Source organism: Oncorhynchus nerka, unplaced genomic scaffold (genome assembly GCF_034236695.1).
Source record: "Oncorhynchus nerka isolate Pitt River unplaced genomic scaffold, Oner_Uvic_2.0 unplaced_scaffold_1499, whole genome shotgun sequence".
Lineage (NCBI taxonomy): Eukaryota > Metazoa > Chordata > Actinopteri > Salmoniformes > Salmonidae > Oncorhynchus > Oncorhynchus nerka.
Window position 1 is genome coordinate 71142 of NW_027039816.1, and position 26314 is coordinate 97455.

Here is a 26314-nt window from a genome sequence, read left to right on the forward strand (position 1 = left end):
AGCCAACAAGGGCTCTGTTTGCTGAAATTCCACAAATGAACTCTTAACAAGGCACAACTGTTAATTGAAATGCATTCCAGGTGACTACCTCATGCAGCTGGTTGAGAGAATGCCAAGAGTGTTCAAAGCTGTCATCAAGGCAAAGGGTGGCTTAATTGAAGAATCTCAAATATAAAATATATTTTTATATGTTTAACACTTTTTGGGTTACAACATGATTCCATATGTGTTATTTCATAGTATTTCATAGTTTTGATGTCTTCACTATTATTCTACAAATAATATGTGTTATTTCATCGTTTTGATGTCTTCACTATTATTCTACAAATAATATGTGTTATTTCATCGTTTTGATGTCTTCACTATTATTCTACAAATAATTATTATTCTACAAATTAAGAAAAAACATTGAATGCGTAGGTGTGTCAAACTTTTGACTGGTACTGTACATTTCAGTCTTAATATTGGGTTGTGCTCAGAAAACTGTTCATGCAGGAAGTTTATTTACATTTTTCCATCGATGTAAAGGAAAATACTTCAAATATTTAATCATTTTTCAAATAATGAATTGCTGTGTGAAATTCCTACGCATAAATCCGAAGGTGCAATACATAGAAAAGCATTGGTTCATAGCAACAAGATTAATTTAATAGCATGAGTTTTTCAGAAACCATATACAAATATTTGCAATCGTTATCATTGTAAAACAAGACTGGATTAAAGCAAGGCATTAGATTAGCAGCATGGATCAAGCTCCTGGTAGGCTGAGCGAGGGAGGAGATTGTGACACAGTCACGGAACTTCTGTGGCATATTAACGATGATATAAGAATAACAGAATGACATAAAGCCAGACTGTCTTACCAGGCCATGACACACAATCACAGCCAGAGCCAGTATCCACAAAGCATCACAGAGTAGGAGTGCTGATATAGGATCAGTTTAGCCTTTTAGACCATAATGAATAAGAGCGGGGATCTGATCCAAGATCAGTACTCCTAGTCTTTACTGTACAGATGTAGGATCTTCATTTGAGCCAGTTTGCTACAGCAGGAAAATAATCCTGCAACAACAGGAAATGTGAATTATTATGTGGATTATAATTCATGAACATCTTTGTAGGAGTTGATATATTCTTTTGCAATGGAAAATCAAGTCTGAAATTTCAAAGTGAGAATTACAAACTCGAGAAACCTTACACTACGGTACACAATTTACATTTCCTTAAGATCCTACATCTGTATGAATACAGGCTCAGAACTGATGACAATAACTTCAAATCTTATTTGTATGGTGACACAGCTAGCATACAGTAAAGTTCAGAGATGGGACTCATACAGCATGATCAACATATGAGGTCTGACTGTCTCTTTCTTTCTGGTTACACTAACCTGGTGGTGAGACAAGCGGTGTCCCAATTGGCACACTATTCCCTATATAGTGCAGTACTTTTGACCAGAGCCCTATAGGCCCTAGTCAAATGTAGTGCAAACAATAGTGAATGGGGTGCAATTTGGGATGAACAAAAATCAACTGTATCTGTCGTTGCATAGACAAGCAAAGGCCAGAAAAATAAAAAATACAATAAACAAAAATACAATTTCATCTAGTATCCTGCACCAGAGATATGTGCATCTGCAATTCACGACTATATGCAATGGGACAAAATACCACGTTCCCCTTCCATTCATAGTTTAATTTACATTTTTGAATTGAGACTGATCTACTGCAAAAATAAATGTTTCTGTACGTTCAAAATAACAGGACTTTGGGATGGCATCTCAAATAACTGCACCATTTGGTTCCAATCATTCAAGCAGCTTGTGTCCATGGGCTAAACTTATTAAGCAAATCCCTCTCCCACTTCCTCTATCTCTATCTCTTCCTCCTCCTCTTCCTCTTGTCCGAAGGGGGGTCCGGGGGAGCCAGAGGGGTCGGAGTGACTCAAGTGGCCAATGTCTAGCACCCGCAGGTTGGTCAGGTGTTTGAAGGAGCTCTCCTTCACAGAGTGGGGTGACAGACGGTTGAACCTGAGAGGGGGACAGAGCAAAGGTCTGTGGGGGTCAGGGCCCGTATTCACAAACTGTCTCATAGTAGGAGGGCATATAGGATCCGTTTTGTCTTTTTGTCTTTTTTTTTTCATCATTAGATCATGAATAAGATTATATGGCCTGGAGGATCTGATCCTAGACTTGAATCCTATACAACTAGCAACTAATCATAACAAAAGGAATCAGGTGCTGAATTTCTCAATATTATGTGATGATGACTGAGCAGATGCTGGAGTTTGATGTGTAAACCAGCACAGCAGGAGCTGCTAACCGATAGGACGTTGTGTTTAGAATCTGAACGAGCATATTATGAGAACCAATCCAATATGGACATTGTCCATAAGGACCGGCACAACATGTGGTGTAAACAAATCAGGTGTTGAGATTCAGTAAGTAAATAAGCACAGTATGTGGTCTTAGCCAATCAGATTGTCTGTCTGCTGTTCTGTCTATGAGTCAACTCTGATACTCCCTGTACTGCGTCAAGGGTACATGACACCATGTTATCCCAATCAAGCCAATGTCTTGAGTGTCAGTGAAGTGGATCCATCTTAGTTTATAATACACTCATGATCTGTCCCAGACACTCACACCTTCTACACACACACGCGCACACACATATTTACAGTTGAAGTCGGAAGTTTGCATACACCTTAGCCAAAACTGTTTACATACAGTTTTTCACAATTCCTGACATTTAATCCAAGTAAAAATTCCCTGTCTTTAGGTCAGTAAGGATCCCCACTTTATTTTAAGTATGTGAAATGTCAGAATAATAGTAGAGGGAAATATTTATTTCTGCTTTTATTCCTTTCATCACATTCCCAGTGGGTCAGAAGTTTACATACACTCAATTAGTATTTGGTAGCATTGACTTTAAATTGTTTAACTTGGGTCAAACGTTTCGGGTAGCCTTCCACAAGCCTCCCACAATAAGTTGGGTGAATTTTGGCCCATTCCTCCTGACAGAGCTGGTGTAACTGAGTCAGGTTTGTAGGCCTCCTTGCTCGCACACGCTTTTTCAGTTCTACCCACACACTTTCTATGGGATTGAGGTCAGGGCTTTGTAATGGCCACTCCAATACCTTGACTTTGTTGTCCTTAAGCCATTTTGCCACAACTTTGGAAGTATGCTTGGGGTCATTGTCCATTTGGAAAACCCATTTGCGACCAAGCTTTAACTTCCTGACTGATGTCTTGAGATGTTGCTTCAATATATCCACATCATTTTCCCTCATCTTGATGCCATCTATTTTGTGAGGTGCACCAGTCCCTCCTGCAGCAAAGCACTCCCACAACATGATGCTGCCACTCCCGTGCTTCAAGGTTGGGATGGTGTTCTTCAGCTTGCAAGCCTCCCCCTTTTTCCTCCTAACATAATGATGGTCATTATGCCCAAACAGTTCTATTTTTGTTTCATCAGACCAGAGGACATTTCTCCAAAAAGTACAATCTTTGTCCCCATGTGCAGTTGCAAACCATAGTCTGGCTTTTCTATGGAAGTTTTGTAGCAGTGGCTTCTTCCTTCGCTAGCGGCCTTTCAGCTTATGTTGACATAGGACTCGTTTTACTGTGGCTATAGAGACTTTTGTACCTGTTTCCTCTAGCATCTTCACAAGGTCCTTTGCTGTTGTTCTGGGATTGATTTGCACTTTTCGCACCAAAGTACGATCATATCTAGGAGACAGAACGCGTCTCCTTCCTGAGCTGGATGACGGCTGCGTGGTCCCATGGTGTTCATACTTGCGTACTATTGTTTATACAGATGAACGTGGTACCTTCAGGCGTTTGGAAATTGCTCCCAAGGATTAATTTTTTGGCTAATTTCTTTCAATTTTTCCATGATGTCAAACAAAGAGGCACTGCGTTTGAAGGTAGGCCTTGAAATACATTCACAGTTACACCTCCAATTGACTAAAATGACTGTCAATTAGCCTATCAGAAGCTTCTAATGCCATGACATCATTATCTGGAATTTTCCAAGCTGTTTAAAGACACAGTCAACTTAGTGTATGTAAACTTCTGACCCACTGGAATTGTGATTCAATGAATTATAAATTAAATAATCTGTCTGTAAACAATTGCTGGAAAAAATTACTTGTGTCATGCTCAAAGTAGATGTCCTAACCGACTTGCCAAAACTATAGTTTTTTAACAAGACATTTGTGGAGTGATAAAAAAACGAGTTTTAATGACTCCAACCTAAGTGTATGTAAACTTCCGACTTCAACTGTATATCTACGCACACTCAATGTAAACAGATGCATGCATAAGCTACACACACACAAACAAGCACACAACCCCCTTCCTCCCTCACTGAACCCATGCAGCATTCCATCCGCTGTAAATTGGCTCAGGCCAGCAGCTCCCACAGCTGTGGAGGGATTTAGAGGAAAAACAAGCGTTTCTAACTGCTGTGATACTTCAGCAGCTGCTGAGGCTGACCCCACAGCATGAAGAGACCAACAGGCTGGAGGACAGAGTGGGCTGGATGAGGTCAGGGCCTGTAAAGTCCTTGAGCTGATAAAACAGCCTAGAGCAGTCAGTCAGAATCCTGCTGAAAAAAACAGCTGTCTCTAAACCAACCAGACAAACCCTCAGGCCAGTGTCCCACCAATCTTAGATGATTTACTTTCCAAACTGACCACTGGGCAAAATGTCCTGAAATGATTAGTGGTCTAAGAGGTAAAGTGATATGATGGAAACTGATACTAACCTGGCTAGCTACATACACCAGTATCTATTCAGACCAGTGGTAGCAAGCAGATGAGGAGACAAGGATGTTAATGGTTTAGACTTTTGGGACCCAACTCCGCCCACAGACAAGGAAGAAGTCCGAAGAGGACAGAAGGAAGGAAACTAAGAGAAAACTAGTTGGCAGGTCTGAGCTGTTTTAGTTGGAAATCCAATCATTTCACTTGATTTAATCAATAGTAAAAGCAGCAGAGCATCACAAGCCAAGAAACAGAACTAGACACAAAGGGCGTATCCCTAAATCTTTACCACCATCAGTTCTGTTCTGTCCTGCAAAAAACAGATATACAGGAATTTACACCCAAATGAAACAGTGACTTTTACTTGGTTATCAATGCTGAGTTTTAGAAAAGCACCTGATTAATTTACATAATATACATTTCATACCCCAACCACATAATTAGGAGAGTTTAGGAAAGTAGATAAATTACAAAACAACCATCTGATGGGTACTTTACATTGCGTATATATATGTAGGAGATTTTAATGAGTACAGTCAACACAGAGGTAAAGCAGAAGGACAACTTGTTCCGTCAGCAGCTCCCTCCTTCTCTGTGTCCGTTACATAAGTCTCCTCAGCACAGCGCAACATAGATCAGGTCCAAACAGAAAATAACCACACGGAAGGATGATGAGGGAACTATCAACCAAATATCCATCAGAGCCCTGGGACTGCGTCCCTAACTCCATATACAGTACACTACATTTGAGTAGGGCTCGTTTCAAAAGTAGTGCACTATATAGGGAATAGGGTGCCATTGGACGAAGCTTGGGACTCAATAGACTAGGGGCTATGTGGCTCTGTCTTACAGCTGGCATCAATCAACAGGACTTAGTCACACACTCCCAGTAGAGGATGAATGGTGATGATTTGAGCTGAGTAGAAGGCCAGAAATGTCTCATTCAGAAACAATGCAACAGAAACGGACGGAACAGTGGAGTGGAAAGGAGAACACTGGGCCTCAGAGTTAATGGAAGGGGTCAGGAGTATTATTAATTATTAATTATTGTTATCTAAAAAACATAGTAAAGTGAGTGTGTGTGTGTGTGTGTGTGTGTGTGTGTGTGTGTGTGTGTGTGTGTGTGTGTGTGTGTGTGTGTGTGTGTGTGTGTATATGGTGATTTGAGAGAGTTTGATTGACACTCGCATTTGATATTGGGACTTGAACTTACTGAACATGAGCTGTGGGTTTGAACTGAGAAATAGGTTCAGGTGCGAGTGTGTTTCTAGTTGTGTCGGTGTGTGTGTGCATGCATTAGTGTTTAGTCTCTCACCGTAGGAAGATGCCCTTGATGTTGGGGGTGCCCTCGAAGGCAGTGGCAGGGACAGTGCTGATACGATTGGACTGAAGGTACAGGTACTCCAGAGACTCAGGCAGGTCAGAGGGGACATGGGACAGCTGGTTACTGGACAGGTCCAACGTCTGGACGAACACATCAATCAAATCAATCACCTTGTATTTATTGGGCCCTTCTACACCATCAGAGTGCTAACCAACTACCAACAGTTCCAACAACTGAAGGTCAGAGCCAGCAGCCAGCTTTATCACACAGAAAACCTGTAGGTTCAGTAAACTGAGAGGAAAGAAGTGGTTGAGGGGATCAGACAGATTGTAATAGTGAGGTGTGTATTGGGGGGGTCAACATACATCCTCTCTCTTCCTCTCTACTTCTCCCCTCTCCCCTCCACCTCACACACCCCAATCACCCGGTCTCACCGTCAGAGCTCTGAGCTCCATCCAGGCTCCCTGGTAGATGGAGTTGAGTTTGAGCTGGTTGTGGTTGAGGTGGATCTCCCTGAGCTTGGACATGCCCTGCAGCGCCCCCTCTGGTATGGAGGTCAGCTGGTTGTCCTTCACCCGGAGGACCTGCAGGGAGCGGGGAAGCCCCAGGGGCAGGGAGTGGAGGGCATTCCCTGACAGGTCCAAGGTCTCCAGCAGACGCAGCTTCCTGAAAGCTGGACGATCAATGCGGTTTCATTAGAATATGTCACAATAGAGTTATTTAACCACTGCGGTTACAGTTGAAGTTGGAAGTTTACATACACTTAGGTTGGAGTCATTAAAACTTGTTTTTCAACCACTCAACAAATTTGTTGTTAACAAATTATAGTTTTGGCAAGTCGGTTAGGACATCTACTTTGTGCATGAAACAAGTAATTTTTCCAACAATTGTTTACAGACAGATTATTTCACTTATAATTAACTGTATCCACAATTACCACAATACCACAATTCCCGTGGGTCAGAAGTTTACATACACTAAGTTGACTGTGCCTTTAAATAGCTTGGAAAATTCCAGAAAATGATGTCATGGATTTAGAAGCTTCTGATAGGCTAATTGACATCATTTGAGTCAATTGGAGGTGTAACTGTTTTTCAAGGACTACCTTCAAACTCAGTGGCTCTTTGCTTGACATCATGGGCAAATCGAAAGAAATCAGACAAGACCTCAGAAAAAAATTGTAGACCTCCACAAGTCTGGTTCATCCTTGGGAGCAATTTCCAAACGCCTGAAGGTACCACGTTCATCTGTACAAACAATACTACGCAAGTATAAACACCATGGGACCACGCAGCCGTCATACTGCTCAGGAAGAAGACGCGTTCTGTCTCCTAGAGATGAACATACTTTGGTGCGAAAAGCGCGAATCAATCCCAGAACAACAGCAAAGGACCTTGTGAAGATGCTAGAGGAAACAGGTACAAAAGTATTTATATCCACAGTAAAACGAGTCCTATATCAACATAAACTGAAAGGCCGCTCAGCAAGAAAGAAGCCACTGCTCCAAAATCGCCATAAAAAAGCCATACTATGGTTTGCAACTGCACATGGGGACAAAGATTGTACTTTTTGGAGAAATGTCCTCTGGTCTGATTAAACAAAAATAAAACTGTTTGGCCATAATGACCATTGTTATGTTTGGAGGAAAAAGGGGGAGGCTTGCAAGCCGAAGAACACCATCCCAACCGTGATGCACGGGGGTGGCAGCATCATGTTGTGGAGGTGCTTTGCTGCAGAAGGGACTGGTGCACTTCACAAAATAGATGGCATCATGATGAGGGGAAATTATGAGGACATATTGAAGCAACATCTCAAGACATCAGTCAGGAAGTTAAAGCTTGGTCGCAAATGGGTTTTCCAAATGAACAATGATGCCATGCATACTTCCAAAGTTGTGGCAAATGGCTTGAGGACAACAAAGTCAAGGTATTGGAGTGGCCATCACAAAGCCCTGACCTCAATCCCATAGAAAATTTGTGGGTAGAACTGAAAAAGCGTGTGCGAGCAAGGAGGCCTATAAACCTGACTGAGTTACAACAGCTCTGTCAGGAGGAATGGGCCAAAATTCACTGAAGCTTGTGGAAGGCTACCCAAAATGTTTGACCCAAGTTAAACAATTTAAAGTCAATGCTACCAAATACTAATTGAGTGTATGTAAACTTCTGACCCACTGGAAATGTGATGAAAGAAATAAAAGCTGAAATAAATCATTCCCTCTACCATTATTCTGACATTTCAGTGGTGGTGATCCTAACTGACCTAAGACAGGACATTTGTACTAGGATTAAATGTCAGGAATTGTGCAAAACTGAGTTTAAAAGTATTTGGCTAAGGTGTATGTAAACTTCCGACTTCAACTGTTTATATCACCTGAGCTGAAATATCAGTTATGATGATGAAGACTTTATTTTAATCCATTTCTGTTTCATAATGCATTCCAGTATACATTCTGATATTCATGTAGACAGACATACAGAACATGACAAACATGACAAGAGTCATCTAACATTAGACATACAGTATTCACATAGACCATTTCTGTTTCATAATGCATTCCAGTATACATTCTGATATTCATGTAGACAGACATACAGAACATGACAAGAGTCATCTAACATTAGACATACAGTATTCACATAGACCATTTCTGTTTCATAATGCATTCCAGTATACATTCTGATATTCATGTAGACAGACATACAGAACATGACAAGAGTCATCTAACATTAGACATACAGTATTCACATAGACCATTTCTGTTTCATAATGCATTCCAGTATACATTCTGATATTCATGTAGACAGACATACAGTATTCACATAGACCATTTCTGTTTCATAATGCATTCCAGTATACATTCTGATATTCATGTAGACAGACATACAGTATTCACATAGACCATTTCTGTTTCATAATGCATTCCAGTATACATTCTGATATTCATGTAGACAGACATACAGAACATGACAAGAGTCATCTAACATTAGACATACAGTATTCACATAGACCATTTCTGTTTCATAATGCATTCCAGTATACATTCTGATATTCATGTAGACAGACATACAGAACATGACAAGAGTCATCTAACATTAGACATACAGTATTCACATAGACCATTTCTGTTTCATAATGCATTCCAGTATACATTCTGATATTCATGTAGACAGACATACAGTATTCACATAGACCATTTCTGTTTCATAATGCATTCCAGTATACATTCTGATATTCATGTAGACAGACATACAGTATTCACATAGACCATTTCTGTTTCATAATGCATTCCAGTATACATTCTGATATTCATGTAGACAGACATACAGAACATGACAAGAGTCATCTAACATTAGACATACAGTATTCACATAGACCATTTCTGTTTCATAATGCATTCCAGTATACATTCTGATATTCATGTAGACAGACATACAGAACATGACAAGAGTCATCTAACATTAGACATACAGTATTCACATAGACCATTTCTGTTTCATAATGCATTCCAGTATACATTCTGATATTCATGTAGACAGACATACAGAACATGACAAGAGTCATCTAACATTAGACATACAGTATTCACATAGACCATTTCTGTTTCATAATGCATTCCAGTATACATTCTGATATTCATGTAGACAGACATACAGTATTCACATAGACCATTTCTGTTTCATAATGCATTCCAGTATACATTCTGATATTCATGTAGACAGACATACAGAACATGACAAGAGTCATCTAACATTAGACATACAGTATTCACATAGACCATTTCTGTTTCATAATGCATTCCAGTATACATTCTGATATTCATGTAGACAGACATACAGAACATGACAAGAGTCATCTAACATTAGACATACAGTATTCACATAGACCATTTCTGTTTCATAATGCATTCCAGTATACATTCTGATATTCATGTAGACAGACATACAGAACATGACAAGAGTCATCTAACATTAGACATACAGTATTCACATAGACCATTTCTGTTTCATAATGCATTCCAGTATACATTCTGATATTCATGTAGACAGACATACAGAACATGACAAGAGTCATCTAACATTAGACATACAGTATTCACATAGACCATTTCTGTTTCATAATGCATTCCAGTATACATTCTGATATTCATGTAGACAGACATACAGTATTCACATAGACCATTTCTGTTTCATAATGCATTCCAGTATACATTCTGATATTCATGTAGACAGACATACAGTATTCACATAGACCATTTCTGTTTCATAATGCATTCCAGTATACATTCTGATATTCATGTAGACAGACATACAGAACATGACAAGAGTCATCTAACATTAGACATACAGTATTCACATAGACCATTTCTGTTTCATAATGCATTCCAGTATACATTCTGATATTCATGTAGACAGACATACAGAACATGACAAGAGTCATCTAACATTAGACATACAGTATTCACATAGACCATTTCTGTTTCATAATGCATTCCAGTATACATTCTGATATTCATGTAGACAGACATACAGAACATGACAAGAGTCATCTAACATTAGACATACAGTATTCACATAGACCATTTCTGTTTCATAATGCATTCCAGTATACATTCTGATATTCATGTAGACAGACATACAGTATTCACATAGACCATTTCTGTTTCATAATGCATTCCAGTATACATTCTGATATTCATGTAGACAGACATACAGAACATGACAAGAGTCATCTAACATTAGACATACAGTATTCACATAGACCATTTCTGTTTCATAATGCATTCCAGTATACATTCTGATATTCATGTAGACAGACATACAGAACATGACAAGAGTCATCTAACATTAGACATACAGTATTCACATAGACCATTTCTGTTTCATAATGCATTCCAGTATACATTCTGATATTCATGTAGACAGACATACAGAACATGACAAGAGTCATCTAACATTAGACATACAGTATTCACATAGACCATTTCTGTTTCATAATGCATTCCAGTATACATTCTGATATTCATGTAGACAGACATACAGAACATGACAAGAGTCATCTAACATTAGACATACAGTATTCACATAGACCATTTCTGTTTCATAATGCATTCCAGTATACATTCTGATATTCATGTAGACAGACATACAGAACATGACAAGAGTCATCTAACATTAGACATACAGTATTCACATAGACCATTTCTGTTTCATAATGCATTCCAGTATACATTCTGATATTCATGTAGACAGACATACAGAACATGACAAGAGTCATCTAACATTAGACATACAGTATTCACATAGACCATTTCTGTTTCATAATGCATTCCAGTATACATTCTGATATTCATGTAGACAGACATACAGTATTCACATAGACCATTTCTGTTTCATAATGCATTCCAGTATACATTCTGATATTCATGTAGACAGACATACAGTATTCACATAGACCATTTCTGTTTCATAATGCATTCCAGTATACATTCTGATATTCATGTAGACAGACATACAGAACATGACAAGAGTCATCTAACATTAGACATACAGTATTCACATAGACCATTTCTGTTTCATAATGCATTCCAGTATACATTCTGATATTCATGTAGACAGACATACAGAACATGACAAGAGTCATCTAACATTAGACATACAGTATTCACATAGACCATTTCTGTTTCATAATGCATTCCAGTATACATTCTGATATTCATGTAGACAGACATACAGAACATGACAAGAGTCATCTAACATTAGACATACAGTATTCACATAGACCATTTCTGTTTCATAATGCATTCCAGTATACATTCTGATATTCATGTAGACAGACATACAGAACATGACAAGAGTCATCTAACATTAGACATACAGTATTCACATAGACCATTTCTGTTTCATAATGCATTCCAGTATACATTCTGATATTCATGTAGACAGACATACAGAACATGACAAGAGTCATCTAACATTAGACATACAGTATTCACATAGACCATTTCTGTTTCATAATGCATTCCAGTATACATTCTGATATTCATGTAGACAGACATACAGAACATGACAAGAGTCATCTAACATTAGACATACAGTATTCACATAGACCATTTCTGTACAGCATATTACAAAACACAAAAAAATATACATATACAGTTCATTCGGAAAGTATTCAGACCCCTTGACATTTTCCACATTTTGTTACGTTACAGCCTTATTGAATAATAGTTTCATCAATCTACACACAATACCCCATAATGACAAAGTAAAAACAGTTTTGTAGACATTTTAGCAAATGTATTACAAATAAAAAACTGAAATTCCTTTTTACGTAAGTATTCAGATCCTTTGCTATGAGACTTGAAATTGAGCTCAGGTGCATCCTGTTTCCATATATCAACCTTTAGATGTTTCTACAACTTGGAGTCCACCTGTGGTAAATTCAATTGATTGGATATGATTTGGAAAGGCACACACCTGTCTATATAAGGCCCCACAGTTGACAGTGCATGTCAGAGAAAAAAACAAAAAAGCAAGCCATGAGGTCAAAAAATTGTCTGTAGAGCTCCGAGATAGGATTGTGTCGAGGCACAGATCTGGGAAGGGTACCAAAACATGTCTGCAGCACGGAAGGTTCCCAAGAACACAGTGGTCTCCATCATTCTTAAATGGAAGAAGTTTGCAACCACCAAGACTCTTCCTAGAGCTGGCCGCCCGGCCTTGGTCATCGAGGTGTTCAAGAACCCGATAGTCACTCTGACAGAGCTCCAGAGTTCCTCTGTGGAGATGGGAGAACCTTCCAGGAGGACAACCATCTCTGCAGCACTCCACCAATCAGGCCTTGATGGTACAGTGGCCAGGTGGAAGCCACTCCTCAGTAAAAGGCACATGACAGCACACTTGGAGTTTGCCAAAAGGCACACTAAAGGCCTCAGACCATGAGAAACAAGATTCTCTGGTCTGATGAAACCAAGATTGAACTCTTTAGCCTGAATGCCAAGCGTCACATCTGGAGGAAACCACACATGGTGGTGGCAGTATCATGCTGTGGGGATGTTTTTCAGCGGCAGGGACTGGGGGACTAGTCTGGATCAAACGGAGCAAAGTACAGAGAGATCCTTGATGAAAACCTGCTTCAGACCTCAGACTAGGGCAAAGGTTTACCATCCAACAGGACAACGACCCTACACCCAAAGTTAAGTCAACACAATCTCTGAATGTCCTTGAGTGGCCCTGCCCTGCCGGACTTGAACCCGATCAAACAACTCTGGAGAGACCTGAAAATAATCAAGGGTTCTGAATACTTTCCGAATGCACTGTATATAGGTGAAAGCCTTATGTTCCACGTAGGATTAACAGGTGTACCTTCTCGGTGCAGCTTGGGGCTAATGAGGCGGTTGTAGCTGAGGTTAAGCTCGGTCAGGGTATAAAGCATCACCAGGTCATTGCGTCCAATCTCGTTGATGCCGTTGTGAAGCAGCATAAGGGTCTTGGCTCGGCGGGGTAGACCCCTGGGGACACGCTCCAGCTGGTTGTTGTACATGTGGAGGGTGTGTAGCTTCTTCAGGCCCTGGGGAGAAGAGAAAACTATTTTTGTGAACAATTTAACGTTATTGTAAGCGCATATCATTGCACATTTCACATTTCTCATAAATCATTTAACATATACACAAATGATGATAATCATAACATCACAACAATTGTGCCCGACACTCTGTGGTGGTTCAACCTGACCAAACTAACCATCAGATCAAGCTATATAGCCATCTATCATATTTTTCATGGTCCTTTGAGCTATCTATCCACAGTATTAGATTTAATCAGTTGAATAAAAAAGGCAACATTTAGATTTCCGTCTAAATAGACATACCCAAACATAATTATTTTTCATGAGATGGCCATTAACAATAAATGGTCATGTTGCATAGTTTTAGAAAGGTCTGCTACTCACCTTTCTTTGTACAAATAGTTGTACTCACTTATGAAGACACAAGCTCAAATACATAGTAGAAATATATATATATTTTTCTATTCAACAAAAGTGGGGCAATAGGGCCATATGGGGGACTTAAGTAACCCAAGTATTCAGCAATGCTGTAGGCATACATGGAATGCAGCTTGGTGTATGGAGCGGGAGCGTAGCTGATTGTTGTGCAGCAGTAGGTACTCCAGGTTACGGCAGGCTATGAGGGCATCGCCAGGGATACTGCGGATGTTGTTCTTCTCTAGGTGTAGCAGTATCAGACCTCGAGGCAGACCCTGAGGAACCACACTCAGGTTGTTGTTGGACAGGTCCAGATACTCCAGCTTGGTCAACTGGCTGAGAGGGGAGAAGAGAGTGTGATGTTATCTTTGATAGAGAAGAGGTTAGGTTCACTTTATCTTTAAAGCTCATCTTTCCATGAATAGACGAATCTCACTTTTCTCTCCCATTTTGATATTTTCTCAGAATGTACCAGCTCAACCTAATATCTCACCATTGGCCTCTCTCTCTCCCCCATCTCTCTCTCTCCCCATCTCTCTCTCTCTCTCCCCCCATCTCTCTCTCTCCCCATCTCTCTCTCTCTCTCCCCCATCTCTCTCTCTCTCCATCTCTCTCTCTCCCCATCTCTCTCTCTCTCCCCATCTATCTCTCACTCTCTCCCCATCTCTCTCTCTCTCCCCATCTCTCTATCTCCCCATCTCTCTCTCTCCCCATCTATCTCTCACTCTCTCCCCATCTCTCTCTCTCTCCCCATCTCTCTCTCTCCCCATCTCTCTCTCTCTCCCCATCTATCTCTCACTCTCTCCCCATCTATCTCTCACTCTCTCCCCATCTCTCTCTCTCTCCCCATCTCTCTCTCTCCCCATCTCTCTCTCTCTCCCCATCTCTCTCTCTCTCCCCATCTCTCTCTCTCTCTCTCTCTCTCTCTCAATTCAATTCAATTCAAGGGCTTTATTGACATGTGTTAACATTGCCAAAGCAAGTGAGGTAGATAATATATAAAGTGAATATATAAAGTGAAATAAACAATAAAAAATTAACAGTAAACATTACACATACAGAAGTTTCAAAACAATAAAGACATTACAAATGTCATATTATATATATACAGTGTTTTAACAATGTACAAATGGTTAAAGGACACAAGATAAAAATAAATAACCATAAATATGGGTTGTATTTACAATGGTGTTTGTTCTTCACTTGTTGCCCTTTTCTCGTGGCAAGAGGTCACAAATCTTGCTGCTGTGATGGCACACTGTGGAATTTCACCCAGTAGATATGGGAGTTTATCAAAATTGGATTTGTTTTCGAATTCTTTGTGGATCTGTGTAATCTGAGGGAAATATGTCTCTCTAATATGGTCATACATTGGGCAGGAGGTTAGGAAGTGCAGCTCAGTTTCCACCTCATTTTGTGGGCAGTGAGCACGTGGGCTGTCTTCTCTTGAGAGCCATGTCTGCCTACGGTGGCCTTTCTCAAAAGCAAGGCTATGCTCACTGCCCATGTTCACTGTCTGTACATAGTCAAAGCTGTCCTTAATTTTGGGTCAGTCACAGTGGTCAGGTATTCTGCCGCGGTGTACTCTCTGTGTAGGGCCAAATAGCATTCTAGTTTGCTCTGTTTTTTTGTTAATTCTTTCCAATGTGTCAAGTAATTATCTTTTTGTTTTCTCATGATTTGGTTGGGTCTAATTGTGCTGCTGTCCTGGGACTCTGTATGGTGTGTTTGTGTTTGTGAACAGAGCCCCAGGACCCGCTTGCTTAGGGGACTCTTCTCCAGGTTCATGTCTCTGTAGGTGATGGCTTTATTATGGAAGGTTTGGGAATCGCTTCCTTTTAGGTGGTTATAGAATTTAACGGCTCTTTTCTGGATTTTGATAATTAGTGGGTATCGGCCTAATTCTGCTTTGCATGCATTATTTGGTGTTCTACGTTGTACACGGAGGATATTTTTTCTGCAGAATCTCAATTTGGTGTTTGTCCCATTTTGTGAAGTTTTGGTTGGTGAGCGGACCCCAGACCTCACAACCATAAAGGGCAATGGGCTCTATGACTGATTCAAGTCTTTTTAGCCAAATCCTAATTGGTATGTTGAAATTTATGTTATTTTTGATGGCATAGAATGCCCTTCTTGCCTTGTGTCTCAGATCGTTCACAGCTTTGTGGAAGTTGATGGCGCTGTGGCGCTGATGTTTAGGCCAAGGTATGTATAGTTTTTTGTGTGCTCTAGGGCAACAGTGTCTAGATGGAATTTGTATTTGTGGTCCTGGTGACTGGACCTTTTTTGGAACACCATTATTTTGGTCTTACTGAGATTTACTGTCAGGGCCCAAGTCTGACATAATCTGTGCATAAGATCTAGGTGCTGCTGTAGGCCCTCCTTGGTTGGTGACAGAAGCACCAGATCATCAGCGAACAGCAGACATTTCACTTCGGATTCCAGCAGGGTGAGGCCGGGTGCAGCAGACTTTTCTAGTGCCCGCGCCAATTCGTTGATATATAGAGTGCCTTGCAAAAGTATTCGGCCCCCTTGAACTTTGCGACCTTTTGCCACATTTCAGGCTTCAAACATAAAGATATAAAACTATTATTTTGTATTTTTTTGTGAAGAATCAACAACAAGTGGGACACAATCATGAAGTGGAACGACATTTATTGGATATTTAAAACTTTTTTAACAAATCAAAAACTGAAAAATTGGGCGTGCAAAATTATTCAGCCCCTTTACTTTCAGTGCAGCAAACTCTCTCCAGAAGTTCATTGAGGATCTCTGAATGATCCAATGTTGACCTAAATGACTAATGATGATAAATACAATCCACCTGTGTGTAATCAAGTCTCCGTATAAATGCACCTGCACTGTGATAGTCTCAGAGGTCCGTTAAAAGCGCAGAGAGCATCATGAAGAACAAGGAACACACCAGGCTGGTCCGAGATACTGTTGTGAAGAAGTTTAAAGCCGGATTTGGATACAACAAGATTTCCCAAGCTTTAAACATCCCAAGGAGCACTGTGCAAGCGATAATATTGAAATGGAAGGAGTATCAGACCACTGCAAATCTACCAAGACCTGGCCGTCCCTCTAAACTTTCAGCTCATACAAGGAGAAGACTGATCAGAGATGCAGCCAAGAGGCCCATGATCACTCTGGATGAACTGCAGAGATCTACAGCTGAGGTGGGAGACTCTGTCCATAGGACAACAATCAGTCGTATATTGCACAAATCTGGCCTTTATGGAAGAGTGGCAAGAAGAAAGCCATTTCTTAAAGATATCCATAAAAAGTGTTGTTTAAAGTTTGCCACAAGCCACCTGGGAGACACACCAAAAATGTGGAAGAAGGTGCTCTGGTCAGATGAAACCAAAATTGAACTTTTTGGCAACAATGCAAAACGTTATGTTTGGCGTAAAAGCATCACCCTGAACACACCATCCCCACTGTCAAACATGGTGGTGGCAGCATCATGGTTTGGGCCTGCTTTTCTTCAGCAGGGACAGGGAAGATGGTTCAAATTGATGGGAAGATGGATGGAGCCAAATACAGGACCATTCTGGAAGAAAACCTGATGGAGTCTGCAAAAGACCTGAGACTGGGACGGAGATTTGTCTTCCAACAAGACAATGATCCAAAACATAAAGCAAAATCTACAATGGAATGGTTCAAAAATAAACATATCCAGGTGTTAGAATGGCCAAGTCAAAGTCCAGACCTGAATCCAATCGAGAATCTGTGGAAAGAACTGAAAACTGCTGTTCACAAATGCTCTCCATCCAACCTCACTGAGCTCGAGCTGTTTTGCAAGGAGGAATGGGAAAAAATTTCAGTCTCTCGATGTGCAAAACTGATAGAGACATACCCGAAGTGACTTACAGCTGTAATCGCAGCAAAAGGTGGCGCTACAAAGTATTAACTTAAGGGGGCTGAATAATTTTGCACGCCCAATTTTTCAGTTTTTGATTTGTTAAAAAAGTTTGAAATATCCAATAAATGTCGTTCCACTTCATGATTGTGTCCCACTTGTTGTTGATACTTCACAAAAAAATACAGTTTTATATCTTTATGTTTGAAGCCTGAAATGTGGCAAAAGGTCGCAAAGTTCAAGGGGGCCGAATACTTTCGCAAGGCACTGTATGTTGAAGAGGGTGGGGCTTAAGCTGCATCCCTGTCTCACCCCACGACCCTGTGTGAAGAAATGTGTGTGTTTTTTGCCAATTTTAACCGCACACTTGTTGTTTGTGTACATGGATTTTATAATGTCGTATGTTTTACCCACAACACCACTTTCCATCAGTTTGTATAGCAGACCCTCATGCCAAATTGAGTCGAAGGCTTTTTTGAAATCAACAAAGCATGAGAAGACTTTGCCTTTGTTTTGGTTTGTTTGGTTGTCAATTAGGGTATGCAGGGTGAATACATGGTCTGTTGTACGGTAATTTGGTAAAAAGCCAATTTGACATTTGCTCAGTACATTGTTTTCATTGAGGAAATGTACGAGTCTGCTGTTAATGATAATGCAGAGGATTTTCCCAAGGTTACTGTTGACGCATATTCCACGGTAGTTATTGGGGTCAAATTTGTCTCCACTTTTGTGGATTGGGGTGATCAGTCCTTGGTTCCAAATATTGGGGAGGATGCCAGAGCTAAGGATGATGTTAAAGAGTTCTAGTATAGCCAATTGGAATTTGTTGTCTGTATATTTGATCATTTCATTGAGGATACCATCAACACCACAGGCCTTTTTGGGTTGGAGGGTTCTTATTTTGTCCTGTTACTCATTCAATGTAATTGGAGAATCCAGTGGGTTCTGGTAGTCTTTACTAGTTGATTCTAAGATCTGTATTTGATCATGTATATGTTTTTGCTCTTTATTCTTTGTTATAGAGCCAAAAAGATTGGAGAAGTGGTTTACCAATACATCTCCATTTTGGATAGATAATTCTTCGTGTTGTTGTTTGTTTAGTGTTTTCCAATTTTCCCAGAAGTGGTTAGAGTCTATGGATTCTAAGGATTCTAAGTCTAGGGAGCTGATTTCCTTTTTCCGTAGTGTATTTCTGTATTGTTTTAGTGATTCTCTCTCTCTCTCTCTCTCTCTCTCCATCTCTCTCTCCCAATCTCTCTCTCTCTCTCTCTCTCTACAGTATCATTGTCCCTCCCTGTTTCATTACATAATCATTGTCCCTGCCTGTTTCGTTACATAATCATTGTCCCTCCCTGTTTCATTACAATATCATTGTCCCTCCCTGTTTCATTACAGTATCATTGTCCCTACCTGTTTCATTACATAATCATTGTCCCTGCCTGTTTCATTACATAATCATTGTCCCTCCCTGTTTCATTACAGTATCATTGTCCCTCTCTGTTTCATTACAGTATCATTGTCCCTCCCTGTTTCATTACAGTATCATTGTCCCTGCCTGTTTCATTACATAATCATTGTCCCTCCCTGTTTCATTACAGTATCATTGTCCCTCCCTGTTTCATTACAGTATCATTGTCCCTGCCTGTTTCATTACAGTATCATTGTCCCTCCCTGTTTCATTACAGTATCATTGTCCCTCCCTGTTTCATTACAGTATCATTGTCCCTCTCTGTTTCATTACAGTATCATTGTCCCTCCCTGTTTCATTACAGTATCATTGTCCCTGCCTGTTTCATTACAGTATCATTGTCCCTCCCTGTTTCATTACATAATCATTGTCCCTCCCTGTTTCATTACAGTATCATTGTCCCTCCCTGTTTCATTACAGTATCATTGTCCCTGCCTGTTTCATTACAGTATCATTGTCCCTCCCTGTTTCATTACAGTATCATTGTCCCTGCCTGTTTCATTACAGTATCATTGTCCCTGCCTGTTTCATTACATAATTATTGTCCCTCCCTGTTTCATTACAGTATCATTGTCCCTCCCTGTTTCATTACAGTATGATTCCCCTGCCTGTTTCATTACAGTATGATTCCCCTGCCTGTTTCATTACAGTATCAATGTCCCTCCCTGTTTCATTACAGTATCATTGTCCCTCCCTGTTTCATTACAGTATCATTGTCCCTCCCTGTTTCATTACAGTATCATTGTCCCTGTCTGTTTCATTACAGTATCATTGTCCCTCCCTGTTTCATTACAGTATCATTGTCCCTCCCTGTTTCATTACAGTATCATTGTCCCTCCCTGTTTCATTACAGTATCATTGTCCCTGCCTGTTTCATTACAGTATCATTGTCCCTGTCTGTTTCATTACAGTATCATTGTCCCTGTCTGTTTCATTACAGTGTCATTGTCCCTCCCTGTTTCATTACAGTATCATTGTCCCTCCCTGTTTCATTACATAATCATTGTCCCTGTCTGTTTCATTACAGTATCATTGTCCCTGTCTGTTTCATTACATAATCATTGTCCCCCCCTGTTTCATTACAGTATCATTGTCCCTGTCTGTTTCATTACAGTATCATTGTCCCTGTCTGTTTCATTACATAATCATTGTCCCTCCCTGTTTCATTACAGTATCATTGTCCCTCCCTGTTTCATTACAGTATCATTGTCCCTCCCTGTTTCATTACAGTATCATTGTCCCTCCCTGTTTCATTACAGTATCATTGTCCCTCCCTGTTTCATTACAGTATCATTGTCCCTCCCTGTTTCATTACAGTATCATTGTCCCTCTCTGTTTCATTACAGTATCATTGTCCCTCCCTGTTTCATTACAGTATCATTGTCCCTCTCTGTTTCATTACAGTATCATTGTCCCTCCCTGTTTCATTACAGTATCATTGTCCCTGCCTGTTTCATTACAGTATCATTGTCCCTCCCTGTTTCATTACATAATCATTGTCCCTCCCTGTTTCATTACAGTATCATTGTCCCTCCCTGTTTCATTACAGTATCATTGTCCCTGCCTGTTTCATTACAGTATCATTGTCCCTCCCTGTTTCATTACAGTATCATTGTCCCTCCCTGTTTCATTACAGTGTCATTGTCCCTCCCTGTTTCATTACAGTATCATTGTCCCTCCCTGTTTCATTACAGTATCATTGTCCCTCTCTGTTTCATTACAGTATCATTGTCCCTCCCTGTTTCATTACAGTATCATTGTCCTTGCCTGTTTCATTACATAATCATTGTCCCTCCCTGTTTCATTACATAATCATTGTCCCTCCCTGTTTCATTACAGTATCATTGTCCCTCTCTGTTTCATTACAGTATCATTGTCCCTCCCTGTTTCATTACATAATCATTGTCCCTCCCTGTTTCATTACAGTATCATTGTCCCTCTCTGTTTCATTACAGTATCATTGTCCCTCCCTGTTTCATTACAGTATCATTGTCCCTGCCTGTTTCATTACAGTATCATTGTCCCTCCCTGTTTCATTACATAATCATTGTCCCTCCCTGTTTCATTACAGTATCATTGTCCCTCCCTGTTTCATTACAGTATCATTGTCCCTGCCTGTTTCATTACATAATCATTGTCCCTCCCTGTTTCATTACATAATCATTGTCCCTCCCTGTTTCATTACAGTATCATTGTCCCTCTCTGTTTCATTACAGTATCATTGTCCCTCCCTGTTTCATTACATAATCATTGTCCCTCCCTGTTTCATTACAGTATCATTGTCCCTCCCTGTTTCATTACAGTATCATTGTCCCTCCCTGTTTCATTACAGTATCATTGTCCCTCCCTGTTTCATTACAGTATCATTGTCCCTGTCTGTTTCATTACATAATCATTGTCCCTCCCTGTTTCATTACAGTATGATTCCCCTGCCTGTTTCATTACAGTATCATTGTCCCTGCCTGTTTCATTACAGTATCATTGTCCCTCCCTGTTTCATTACAGTATCATTGTCCCTCCCTGTTTCATTACAGTATCATTGTCCCTCCCTGTTTCATTACAGTATCATTGTCCCTCCCTGTTTCATTACAGTATCATTGTCCCTGTCTGTTTCATTACATAATCATTGTCCCTCCCTGTTTCATTACAGTATGATTCCCCTGCCTGTTTCATTACAGTATCATTGTCCCTGCCTGTTTCATTACAGTATCATTGTCCCTGCCTGTTTCCTTACAGTATGATTCCCCTGCCTGTTTCATTTTGCAGTGTCATTGTCCCTCCCTGTTTCATTACAGTATCATTGTCCCTGTCTGTTTCATTACATAATCATTGTCCCTGTCTGTTTCATTACATAATCATTGTCCCTCCCTGTTTCATTACAGTATGATTCCCCTGCCTGTTTCATTACAGTATCATTGTCCCTCCCTGTTTCATTACAGTATGATTCCCCTGCCTGTTTCATTTTGCAGTGTCATTGTCCCTCCCTGTTTCATTACAGTATCATTGTCCCTGTCTGTTTCATTACAGTATCATTGTCCCTGCCGGTTTCATTACATAATCATTGTCCCTCCCTGTTTCATTACAGTATCATTGTCCCTGCCGGTTTCATTACAGTATGATTCCCCTGCCTGTTTCCTTTTGCAGTGTCATTGTCCCTCCCTGTTTCATTACAATATCATTGTCCCTGTCTGTTTCATTACAGTATCATTGTCCCTCCCTGTTTCATTACAGTATCATTGTCCCTGTCTGTTTCATTACATAATCATTGTCCCTCCCTGTTTCATTACATAATCATTGTCCCTGTCTGTTTCATTACAGTATGATTCACCTGCCTGTTTCATTACAGTATCATTGTCCCTCCCTGTTTCATTACAGTATGATTCCCCTGCCTGTTTCATTTTGCAGTGTCATTGTCCCTCCCTGTTTCATTACAGTATCATTGTCCCTGTCTGTTTCATTACAGTATCATTGTCCCTGCCAGTTTCATTACATAATCATTGTCCCTCCCTGTTTCATTACAGTATCATTGTCCCTGCCGGTTTCATTACAGTATGATTCCCCTGCCTGTTTCCTTTTGCAGTGTCATTGTCCCTCCCTGTTTCATTACAGTGTCATTGTCCCTGTCTGTTTCATTACAGTATCATTGTCCCTCCCTGTTTCATTACAGTATCATTGTCCCTCCCTGTGTCATTACAGTATCATTGTCCCTGTCTGTTTCATTACATAATCATTGTCCCTCCCTGTTTCATTACAGTATCATTGTCCCTCCCTGTTTCATTACAGTATCATTGTCCCTCCCTGTTTCATTACAGTATCATTGTCCCTCCCTGTTTCATTACAGTATCATTGTCCCTGCCGGTTTCATTACAGTATGATTCCCCTGCCTGTTTCATTTTGCAGTATCATTGTCCCTCCCTGTTTCATTACAGTATCATTGTCCCTCCCTGTTTCATTACAGTATCATTGTCCCTGCCGGTTTCATTACAGTATGATTCCCCTGCCTGTTTCATTTTGCAGTGTCATTGTCCCAGCTTTACATTGGCGTGTGTTGTAAAGTCTATAGGTCTTTGCTTTTCATCAATACCCTCAGTAATAATGTAATAGGTGACCTCGAATATATTGAATCGTAGAAGAAGACTTTGCTCAGGTGGACTTAATGGCTCTCTGTTGTGTTTTTGTGTTTGTCTGTAAGTCTGAGTATCATACACATTGACAGTAAATGGTACTACAGTACCTGAAGGTCTCGTTGTCCATGCCTTCGTTGCTAAGCAGGTTGTTCTGTAGGTAGAGCTCTCTGAGCTGGGTCAGGCTATCAAACGCCCCTGAAGGGATCTTCTCCAGCATGTTGTTCTGTTATACCAAGAAGACACACACAATCATCAACACTTATGATTATCACAGACACTTGTCAATATTTTTGTTTCCTCTTCTCCTTTAATCCCCCTCCTCAATTCCCACTAACATGGAAGGTGTGGAGAAGACAGGAGGAGAGAACATGAGTAATCGAGGAAATTGAGAAAGAGCCTCAAATGCTTAGCTGTATGTATGTGGAGTGTGCTGTTCTGACGAGTCTTAATTGTTTAAGGTCAGGTACTCTGTACATACAATACCTTTAGATGTAGGCGGTAGAGAGCAGAGGGCAGGTTCCTAGGGACGTAGCGGAGGAAGTTACTGGACATGATGAGAACCTCTAGGCTGTCAGAACCGTTAAACATGTTCTCTGGTAGCCCTGCATCTGTCAGTTTGTTGTTATGGAGATACACTGACCTGGGGTGGAGATAGGACACAGGGGAGAAAGCATGTTATTAGTGGTTCAATTTGTTGTGCTATGAAAGAAGCAAGGTAATTAAAGGCAATATAACAATATAACACCTATAGCAACATCAAATCAAATTGTATTTGTCACATGCGCCGAATACAACAGGTGTAGGCCGTATAGTTAAATGCTTACTTACAATCCCTTGACCAACAATGCAGTTTTAAGAAAAATATGTTAAAAATAAGAAATAAAGTAACAAATAATGGGGAGCAGTAAAATAACAATAGCGAGGCTATATACATTGGGTACCGGTACAGAGTCAATGTGCGGGGGCACCGGTTAGTCGAGGTAATTGAGGTAATATATACATGTGGGCAGAGTTATTAAAGTGACTTCTGCATAGATAATAACTGAGAGTAGCAGCAACATAAAAGGGGGTGGGGACAATGCAAGTAGTCTGGGTAGCCATTTGTTTAGATGTTCAGTAGTCTTATGGCTTGGGGGTAGAAGCTGTTAAGAAGCCTCTTGGACCTAGACTTGACGCTTCCGTACCGCTTGTCATGCAGTAGCAGAGAGAACAGTCTATGACTAGGGTGGCTGGAGTCTTTGACAACCAGTGGTTGCATCACTGCCTGGTATGACAACTGCTCGGCGTCCATCCTCAAGGCACTACAGAGAGTAGTGCGTACAGCCCAGTACATCAAGCTTCCTGCCATCCGGGACCTCTATCCCAGACGGTGTCAGAGGAACACATTAAAAATTGTCCCAAAAAAATGTGTCAATGCAACCAGGATGCTCTCGGTGGTGCAGCTGTAGAACCTTTTGAGGATCTGAGGACCATTGCCAAATCTTTTTAGTCTCCTGAGGGGGAATAGGTTTTGTCGTGCTCTATTCACGACTGTCTTGGTGTGCTTGGACAATGTTAGTTTGTTGGTGATGTGGACACCAAGGAACTTGAAGCTCTCAACCTGCTCCACTACAGCTCCGTCGATGAGAATGGTGGCATGCTCGGTCCTCCTTTTGCTGTAGTCCACAATCATGTCTCGTCGTTGTTGATGATCAGGCCTACCACTGTTGTGTCATCAGCAAACTTAATAATGGTGTTGGAGTCATGCCTGGCCGTGCAGTCATGAATGAACAAGGAGTACAGGAGGGGACTGAGCACGCACCCCTGAGGGATCCCTGTGTTAAGGATGCGCGTGTCGGATGTGTTGTTACATACCCTTACCATCTGGGGGCGGCACGTCAGGAATTCCAGGATCCAGTTGCAGAGGGAGGTGTTTAGTCCCCGGGTCCTTAGCTTAGTGATGAGCTTTGAGGGCACTATGGTGTTGAATGCTAAGCTATGGCAATGAATAGCATTCTCACATAGGTGTTCCTTTTGTCCAGGTGTGAAAGGGCAGTGTGGAGTGCAATAGAGATTGCATCATCTGTGGATCTGTTGGGGCGATATGCAAATTGGAGTGGGATACTGGTGATGATGTGACCCATGACCAGCCTTTTAAAGCACTTCATGGCTACAGACGTGAGTGCTACGGGTCGGTAGTCATTTAGGCAGGTTACCTTAGTGTTCTTGGGCACAGGGACTATGGTGGTCTGCTTGAAACATGTTGGTATTACAGACTCAGACAGGGAGAGGTTGAAAATGTCAGTGAATACACTTGCCAGTTGGTCAGCGCATGCTCGGAGTACACGTCCTGGTAATCCGTCTGGCCCTGCGGCCTTGTGAATGTTGACCTGTTTAAAGGTCTTACTCACAACGGCTGCGGAGAGCGTGATCACACAGTCGTCCGGAACAGCTGGTGCTCTCATGCATGTTTCAGTGTTACTTGCCTCGAAGCGAGCATAGAAGTAATTTAGCTCATCTGGTAGGATCGTGTCACTGGGCAGCTCTTGGCTGTGCTTCCCTTTGTAGTCTGTAATAGTTGAATAAGACCTTTCTACTGTGAGAATGTAATGTAATCTACTGTGAGAATGTAATCCTCCTACACAAAACCTCCCACCAACCTACACACACACACACACAGACAGACAGACAGACAGACAGACAGACAGACAGACACACACACTTACTTCAGTCCTGGCTTCTGGCCAAATGTGTACGGGTAGATCTTTGTGAGTGAATTTGCGGCAAAATCAGCACTGACCAGTGAG

General features: G+C 40.8%; 1 protein-coding gene across 1 annotated transcript; it reads right to left on the minus strand.

The window, feature by feature from the left end:
• Window positions 1-626: 626 nt before the first annotated feature.
• LOC115122340 (podocan-like) lies at window positions 627-26314 on the minus strand. Its single transcript, XM_065015341.1, has 8 exons — window positions 26234-26314; window positions 24012-24168; window positions 23636-23751; window positions 14194-14407; window positions 13453-13657; window positions 6523-6761; window positions 6080-6228; window positions 627-2029 (listed from the first exon to the last, which is right to left on the minus strand). Exons 2-8 carry the CDS (start codon window positions 24114-24116, stop codon window positions 1843-1845), a joined length of 1215 nt encoding a protein of 404 aa, XP_064871413.1. The 5' UTR covers window positions 24117-24168; window positions 26234-26314; the 3' UTR covers window positions 627-1842.

Excerpts from the sequence above, each read along its gene's own strand:
- LOC115122340 (XM_065015341.1), bottom strand. The coding sequence starts at position 24,116 with ATGTTTAACGGTTCTGACAGCCTAGAGGTTCTCATCATGTCCAGTAAC. Across the intron at positions 23,752-24,011 it reads TCTACCGCCTACATCTAAAG|AACAACATGCTGGAGAAGAT; the intron begins GTATTGTATGTA and ends TTGGTATAACAG. Across the intron at positions 13,658-14,193 it reads TACACCAAGCTGCATTCCAT|GGCCTGAAGAAGCTACACAC; the intron begins GTATGCCTACAG and ends TCTTCTCCCCAG.